This window comes from Kryptolebias marmoratus, linkage group LG16, assembly GCF_001649575.2.
Source record: "Kryptolebias marmoratus isolate JLee-2015 linkage group LG16, ASM164957v2, whole genome shotgun sequence".
NCBI classification, from domain to species: domain Eukaryota; kingdom Metazoa; phylum Chordata; class Actinopteri; order Cyprinodontiformes; family Rivulidae; genus Kryptolebias; species Kryptolebias marmoratus.
Genome location: NC_051445.1, coordinates 31,174,993 through 31,183,754, shown reverse-complemented (window position 1 = coordinate 31,183,754; position 8,762 = coordinate 31,174,993). Strand labels below are relative to the sequence as shown.

Genomic DNA, 8,762 nt, shown 5'->3' with positions numbered 1-8,762 from the left:
CTCTTCAACCGTTAGACGTAGGAAGGTCAAACCTCACACCATGGCACAGGACTGGTACTGATCCTGACTGAAGGCAATTTGGGACTTTTGCTGAAAACGCCACCTAGTGGACGGTGCAGGAAAGGCGCGAGAGCGTAGACGGCGGTCGCCAGAGCTCCCTCGGTCGCAAGGCCGGAGCGGCGCTGAGCTGCGAGGGCCGCCAATGCTGCTTGCAGCTTTAATTTTTGTTTGTTTTTGTTCATGTTTTTCTTTGAGCTTTTTTTTTTTTTAGTTTTGGTCCAGTTTGTTGAGTCTGGTTGTATTAAGATGCTTGTTTGTTTATTTCTACAGACAATGAGACTGCAGTGTACACTCTGATGCCAATGGTCATGGCTGACCAGCACAGGTAACAGCATAGCTCAAATCTGCAACATCAGGAGAGTATTACTTTTACGTGACATACACAGAAATAATCAAAAAACTTTCTCTTTACAAGTAAGGTTTTTTATGTTTTTATTTTCTGTTCCTTTTAATAATAGATCAGTATCAGAGTTGCTCCTCAACTCCAAGTTTGATGTGAACTATGCTTTTGGACGTGTGAAGAGAAGTTTGCTGCACATTGCTGCCAAGTAAGGTACCGCACAACACTCGATAGTCTGTTCTTCATGTAGTTCTTACTAAATTAGATCACGATTATCAAACACATTATGTAATGACTTTGTTTTTTACATTGTCGTAAGCTGTTTTCTGTTTATTTTGCACATAAAAAAGTGCTTTATTTGTGTCACAACTTCCTGTGAAATGTTCTAATTAGAACACTCATTATTTGTATTGATGCTGAGAGATAGAGATGACATTTGAAAAATATGTTAAAGAAACAAGCTTTTACCTCAAACTCAACCTCTCCTGGTTTCTCCGAAGTCTCTTCAGACCTTAGATTGGCTCTTTAATGATACATGACCTTTTTTTCAAGCTTAAACTCTAAAAGAATACTGTTGGCTGATGTGCTTGTTGATTATTTTCAGATGCACTTTGGGTATTTTATAATTTTACATACATATTTTCAACTTTTTCAAAAATACTTACTCAGTATACACAAACATTTTTATCCTTATTTTCTTAATTTTTACTTATCTTTTTATGTATGGTTCTGTAAAACTTTTGAATTGATGTACGTATTTTATTGCTGTAATTTCTTGTCCAGGCCTTGTTTGTAAATGAGAACTGGTTATCAAACATTTTATCTGGTCAAAGAAATGTCAAATGACGCAAACAAAACAAACAAAGAAAAAAAACCCTAAAAGCTCTAACTTCTCATTAAATCTGGGTGATCTTTGAACTCACACATTTTTACAAGGGGCCCAAAATTAAAAACTTGATCAAGGTTTTTTTTTTTCATTTCTTCTGTCAAAATATTCACACAGAAATAAAAGATTGACTTTTTTCAATATACCTGTTTTATCAGTACGAACAGAGCTCAATGGATTTTTTTCAAAAAGACTTATTTATTTTTTCTTTCTTTTTATTCACTTTTTTACTATTTCTAATGAAAACATTTCACCACAGGTCATCAAAACAGCTAAATAAAAACTCTGCATTCAAATTATGCCATATTACACATGCAAATTTTTTTATTCTTTCAAAATTCCTTTTAAAATGTATCTGGTTGTCAGGCTTTAGACAGGGCTTTTACTTTGCACATTATTGAAATGCAAATGCCCTAAGCTAAACATTATGGCAGAAAGGAAAGTAAGTAAACCTAGCTTAACACAATTGCTTATACTTTAAAAAGGAGCATAGGTTTCTCTATACAGAATGTTTAGGGTCACTGAAAGAAAGCATCCTGAAAATTGGAGCGCTGTAGGACAACCATCTGGGTTTTAGTGGGTTTTTTTTTCCTTATATTGCCTAAAATCACATTGTTTTTTTTCCTAGGCCACACCCCTTTTAGACAGTCATTGCCATTTAGAGGGAAACAAGTCGGTGTCCTTTTCAACATCTGTATTTAAATTTTGTTTTCAAACACTTCTACGATGTTGGGCTATAAACTCCTCACAGTTACAGCGCCCCTGGTGGTAGACATTTATAGAATTAAGTACAGTTACTTATAAAGGTGTTACCAACTTTTGAATTATTATTATTGTTGATATGTGCTAAATTTCCTGAGAGATTTTTTTACCCATTTTGTTTACTAACCAGTAAACTTGTGAAAATGTAACTTGTTCATTTTAGCAAATAACAGCTTCTCCTGAAGAACCTTTTATCAAGATTTTTTCTCAGTGATACATAAAAGGTTTTATGCTGATTGGTCTTGAATTTAAAGAGAAGTTGTAAGAAATATGTTTTAAGCAAACTGGAACTTTGAGCAAATATGGTACATTTTCAAATTGAACTTTTATTGACAAAAACAATCATTTTCAATTCAAATGGATTGCTAAAGTATTCATACCCCTTGAACTTTTTCATATTTTGACACATTACAACCACATGCATAAATAAATTTCATTGGAATTTAATATGAAAGACCAACACAAAGAGGGATACAATTGTGAAGTGGAAAGAAAATTATACATTATTCCAAACGTCTTTTACAAATAAAAATCTAAAAAGTGTGGTGTGCAAAAGTAATCAGCTCCCCTGAGTCAGTACTTTCTGGAACCACCTTTTGCTGCAATTCCACCGGCAAGTCTTTTAGGGTATGTCTCTAGTAGCTTTGCACATCTAGTGACTGAAATTGCAGTCCCACCTCCACATCGAAGCTATCTGTCCCTCCTAAAGCATGCCTCACCACTGTCCTGCTGTCCTCATACATGTCCTGCTGTCCTCAGACATGTCCTGCTTTCCTCACCACTGTCCTGCTGTCCTCATACATGTCCTGCTGTCCTCAGACATGTCCTGCTGTCCTCACCACTGTCCTGCTGTCCTCATACATGTCCTGAACCAGGCTAACATACTTCTCTGCCACTCCAGATTTCCTCAAACACCACGGCTCCTCCCTTGGCAGCCTGTTGTATGCTTTTTCAAAATCCAGAACGACACAAATGAAGTTCTTTCTGACTCTCTCTGGACTTCTCCATCAGCATCCTCAAAGCAAATATGGCATCTGTGGTGCTCTTTCTTGGCATAAAACCACGCATGCCTGTTTTAAGAGACTTACCAGACATCTTTATTAGGAATGGAGCCCCAACTGCTTCTAAAAGGTTTTGTAGAGTTTGGATGGGAACCATTAAGTTTTAAGTTGTATGAATTTATTAGATATTTGTTCTTTATACGCATCTGATTATTTTGTAATTGTATAGTCACAAAGAACAATGTGCTCAGTGGGTAGTTTCTGTCTCCTAGATTTTGTCTGATGGGTCCTATAAGAAATAATCTCTCCCTTTTTTAAAAGCCTTCATTGCTTTCCACAACACGGAGGCTGTAACCTCTGAAGCCTTCTAAACCTGAAAGAAAAAATCAATTTGTTTAAAGATAAAGTTGATTAAGTCATTATCTGATGTGTGTTGACACAATCATGATCTTGAATTAGCAAATTTCTGGAAATAAATGTTCCTGAAGACCAAAGTATAGCCCGAGACTACAATAGAATAAAATTTGTTGTCTGAAATTGATAAAAAGCAGCTTGCTATCAACTAATGAAATTTTTGTGAGTACAGATATGGTAACTATACAAGAAAATAATTAAGTATTATCTCTTATCTGGATTTCTAAAAATGCCAAGGATCCACAATAAACATTTTTATAAAGGCTTCAATCACTTTGGCCGACTTTGTTTAAAGAGCAGAAGAGGAGGAGAAGTGGACTAAGACTACAATTATACTGCAGGCAACTATGGCCTGTCTTTTTTCCCCCTATACAAACCCATCTCTGATTGTTTTATGACAGTCTGATTGTGACAAATGTAGTTTTTCCAAATCTGACCCAGGTCACTTTAATATGTGAGACGAAATTAGTCACATCACTGATGATTTTCAAAACGAAATCATTCTGAACTGTCATGTAGATACTTAAGTTTCAGTGCATTGCTCCTGTTCCAGAGATGCAATTCTAGGCCAGAATAGGCGGGAAGTGACAAGACCAAATGTAAACATTGAACTAAATATTCATGGCAGATAATAATTTAGTCGTCTTTGATTGCACAACAACTTCAGATTTGATACACACATGCTAACATTTATAGTATCCATATTTACTTCGGTAAACACAGTGTGCTGCATGTGTTGTCACATCTTCTTCTGTGCATGTAGATCACTTCATCAGATTTCATTAGTTGATAGCAATCTGCTTTAATCCATTTCAGACAGCAGATTTGATTCTGTTGTAGTCTCAGGCCATGCTTTGGTCTTCATTTATTTCCAGAAATTTGCTAATACAAGCTCATCATTGTGTCAACACACATCTACTCCTAGATAATGACTTAATCTTTTTTATCCAGGCTGGGTTGCTTCTCAAGCCCTAACAAGTTCTTAAGTAATTCGTCTTAAACTCTGTAGGTCATGGACCTTCTGAGCTCTCTGGTAGGCCCATGAGTAAAATAGGATTCAGCCTAAAACAAGCCTTCAAGTCTCCACATTTCTTGCTCGAAGTGTCTTCAGCTGCAGAGCGCTTCACCCTACTAACTGGCATGCTAGTTTGCTGGCCGTTGTGATTGTTAGCCAAGATCTGAAATGGTTCCATTTTACCGAGCAATCATTTCTTCTGGTAGTTTAGAGCAGTGACTACTTTCTTCCTAAATGACTCTGATATCATCAACTTAAGTTTGGTGACAATTTCAACTTGTAGGTCATCCATTATAACCTTGATACATCATAGAATTGCCTCTTTAGCATCCATCCTCTCAGGAAACTCTAACCCTGAGGTCTGATGGTACAGCCCTCCTTGGCCAGCCCTGACAGACTTGTTTATTGTCTGAAGACTTGACATTTTTTCAGATATGGCTCTAAGGACATAGAGGTTCAGATAACTCTTTGAACACCTAGCCATGGCAAGCAATGGACAGACTGTAAGTGTTCACTTAAATATATCATAATCACACTCCCTCAAGGCTCCTGTGAAACCTACTTACCTAATGTGGATAACAGAAAAAAATCTACATGATGGAAATGTATAGGGTACCCCAGACTTACCCAGTCCTCTAACTCCCACCACAAACCTTTACACAAAGACAGACCCAAGCAGCAACGCAGGTGTTAATTAGCCAGCCAGGTGGAAGGAAAAAAAAGAAAAAAAAACCAGCCCAACAGGTGAGCATCTTATATAGGGCTTTCTTAAATTCTGTTTTGTTCCTCTCAAGCCCATGAGCCAATCAGGGCAATTTGGCACCAGCCTTCACACTGAACCTGTGGAGAATCAGGAAACAAAAGAGGTGGGGGAGGGGGCACAAACAGTCTGGCAGACATGTAACAATATGAACAATTATCTTAGTTGCTTTGCTAATAAAGATTCATCATCTTGTCTGTGCAGCTGTGGGTCAGTGGAATGTTTGGTTCTACTCCTAAAGAGGGGAGCCAACCCAAACTACCAGGACATCTCAGGCTGTACCCCTCTCCACCTCGCCGCCAGGAATGGGTAGGAGTATACACACCAGCATGTAATTTATGTTTTTCAACAAATTACAGATATTTCTTTTTATTTGACTCTTGTCAAGCTGAAATTTCAATGTTTTTATGGAAGAAACATAGGACTGCAACCTTTACAACCAAAACACTTATTTTACCCCTTTTCCCATTAAGTAAAACCTGTTCAGAGTTGCAAAATATTCTTGGCCTCTCTCACTATTCTCCTTTCTGCAGTCACTCCTTAATTTATATAGGTTAGTGTTGTTGAGACACAATTGTCTCATTTGCAAGAAAGACCTGTTTTTTGTGTTTTACTTACTAGTATGGTATTAATGTTTACATAGAAGCTTGTGCTAGTTTTGATCCAACTCAGTTCTAAACCGTTTAATGTCACACCCACTTTTGGAGGAAGAAAAACTTTTAGGCTCCCCCTTAGCTTAACAACACTAAAACAAAGTAAATCAAGTTCAGTTAGGTAATGAAAAAAAGCCATAAAATGCAAAACTCTAGATTTACACAATTTTTTAAAAATGTCTGTTCATCACTGTGTCAAAATGTGATTTTAGTTGTGTTTTAAAATGTTTACTCGTTCACTCACTCACTACATCATGGTCACTATATAGTAGACTACATAGGGGATAGAGATGTAATGTTCATGAACGATCCAAATCTTTGAATGGGTCTTTAACACAAATGAAGGAAGCAGAGTTACAGACAGTAAAGAGCCATTCATTTTTAAAATGTATTTTCCTCCTCAATTTTGGACACACACACTCCCCCCTTGCTGTTCTACTGAGAAGAACAACAAGCAAAGGGGAGGCACTCACGAAGGCAGGGGATGTAGCCCACTTAACAAGTCCTGTGGTATGGCCATAGGCCATACACCGCTACGTATGCCTGTGGGTAGTGATGTATGGCTGCACGTAATGACATATTTGATTTTTTAGTCATTGGCAGTACCGTGTGACTAACCGTTCAAAAGATCCAATTTTTTGAACGACTCTTTGAAAGTAACAACTCTACAAGATCCGGATCCCTTCATAGAGCCATAAATACCATCTCTAATAGGGGATATGGGACAGCTTGATGTTTTTAAATTTCAAACTCCACTTGAATTCAGCATGAATCTCAGGTGATGTACAGCATAACTGCACTGATATAGGCTGAACAAATGTAATTAACATAATCTGTTTCTATAAGGCTGATTAAAAAATTATTTACACATTTGTTACACTTTTTTTGTATTGTAACCTTGGATTGAAACTGCAACTATATAAAATCCTTTAATGTACTAAAATGATGAATTATCACGTACAAAATATGTCTGTACAGAACAACAGATATTAAAACTGTAGTCTACTCTGTAGAAAAAACAAAGCACATAACAATATATCAACTGAAATGCAACTCCCTTTATGTTGTGAATTTCAACATATCTTTAAGGTTTTTCATATTTACACTTAAATGTTTGATATGTAAGATCAGTTCACATTTTCTCATCATTTCTCCCCCCCCACAACACGGACAGGACAGTCCACGTTACATTTGAGACTTCTAGGTAATTGAAGTTTTCAGGCAGTCCAATAAAAATCACGAGTCATCTATGTTAGCAGTTGGAGACATTAGTCCTGATGATCAGTATCTTTGCTTAAAGATTAAAAACAGACTGCTCAATCAGCCTTTGATTATTTAAAAACAGATTGTGCATCTTCCTTATTTTTTTCACCATTTAAGAACCATAACATTTAAATTCAACCTGTGCACAGAAACCCAACAGATATAATTTTGTAACACTTCACAGTAAAGGCTATGATTTATTGTTTCTCAGTGGGGGCGGTACCGCCCACTGGGGGGCATTGAGAGGCTGACAGGGGGCGCTGGCAGCAATATTTTCAAAAGGGGCGTGCTAATATTCTTTTGGGGGGCGTTTGCTTGAAGGTAAAGTTTACGCCAAAGATTCACAACAATATCAGCAAAAATATTGTTGCCTAAAACATTAAAACTGGCACAGAACTGCAGCTGTATCGATGGTGTTTCTCTCAGCTGGCGCGCAGCTCCGTGCTGCCTTCAGGAGAACGGGACATCAGATTATCCTCTATAATTTGTCCCACATGGCAGTTACTTTGTAAACTTTGAGAAAGGAACAATCTCTTTAGTGGTATTACCCTTGGAATTATTTATTTCTCTTACATGGGTTAATTTCTCTGAAGAATACACTGTGAGTGCATGTTATCGCAGTGGTTAAACATTTACAAGAGCAATATTCTGTTGTCAGACTTTCCCTGAAAGCGTCCAGCATCCAGACGCACATTAACTCTTTTTCTGGACAAGATGCTTTGTTGACATGACTGCGGAACAGCGTTGCCAAAGCATATGAACACAAAACAACAATAAAACATAAAATATTCTAAAACCAGAGACCTACGGCTTGATAAGTGGATCACAGCAGCTGCATCAGCCGGTGTAACACCGGATCGATGTCGGCTAACACCGCTGCTACTTTTCTCTGCAGCTTTATTTGTGTCGTTGTGAACTTTAAAGTCTTANTCATCAGTCACAATCTTTTATTAGTCTATGAATAAAAGCAGGGCTCTCAAGTTTCACGCATTGACCGTGAGACACACGCATTTCGTGAAGCGCACACGCTCTTTTTGTATTTCTCACGCTAAAAAAATACACACGCACACGCCCTTTTTTTTAAAGAGGAACCAATATCCAGCGCAATGTTTTCTGCACAGGCTGGAGCACAATAGGGGCCAACTTTATTATTATATTTAGCAAGTTTTCAGATCCACCTGGCCATGTTTTTAAAGCAATTAGCGACAAATTAGTGACTTTTTTCTGTGTTATTGGAGACTTTGGCGAGTAAATGTGTGGAAGCACCAATTATTCTGCAGCGTACCATAAGCCCCGCCCACTTCCCCAAGCACTGACAGCTGTCAATCTCACAGCAGAGAGGAGACCCGCTCCACTCTGTGTCCACAGTGGCGCAAATCCAGTAGCATTTTCTGTATTTCTCAGCTGTCTGCGTGTAAATGATGTGATCGATAACAGAGACACGTCACTGATCAGGGGCCCCTCCGCTCCTTCACCTTTTCATTAAACCTGTGTCAAGACGAGGCCTGGAAATGTTCAAGTTACAACTGTTCACTGATCAGGATTTACAATAGAACACAGCATGACATGAAAAATAAAGGAAATTGTTTGTGTTATTTTGTTGTTCAG

The 8,762-nt window shown here is 37.8% G+C and overlaps 1 protein-coding gene across 5 annotated transcripts in view; it reads left to right on the top strand.

Moving 5' to 3' along the window:
- Window positions 1-8,762, top strand: part of hace1 (HECT domain and ankyrin repeat containing E3 ubiquitin protein ligase 1) — an 87,618-nt gene that overhangs the window by 10,587 nt on the left and 68,269 nt on the right. For 3 of the 5 annotated variants that reach the window (XR_005234215.1, XR_005234214.1, XM_037980390.1), the window contains exons 2-4: window positions 331-385; window positions 519-608; window positions 5,443-5,547. Coding sequence is in view for 1 of the 5 variants with exons in the window: in XM_037980390.1 (XP_037836318.1) it covers window positions 331-385; window positions 519-608; window positions 5,443-5,547 (250 nt within the window). In the remaining 4 variants the exon portion in view is untranslated. Of the gene's footprint in view, window positions 1-330; window positions 386-516; window positions 614-5,442; window positions 5,548-8,762 lie in introns of those variants that run through there. The other 2 variants (XR_005234216.1, XR_005234217.1) reach the window with 2 other exon arrangements.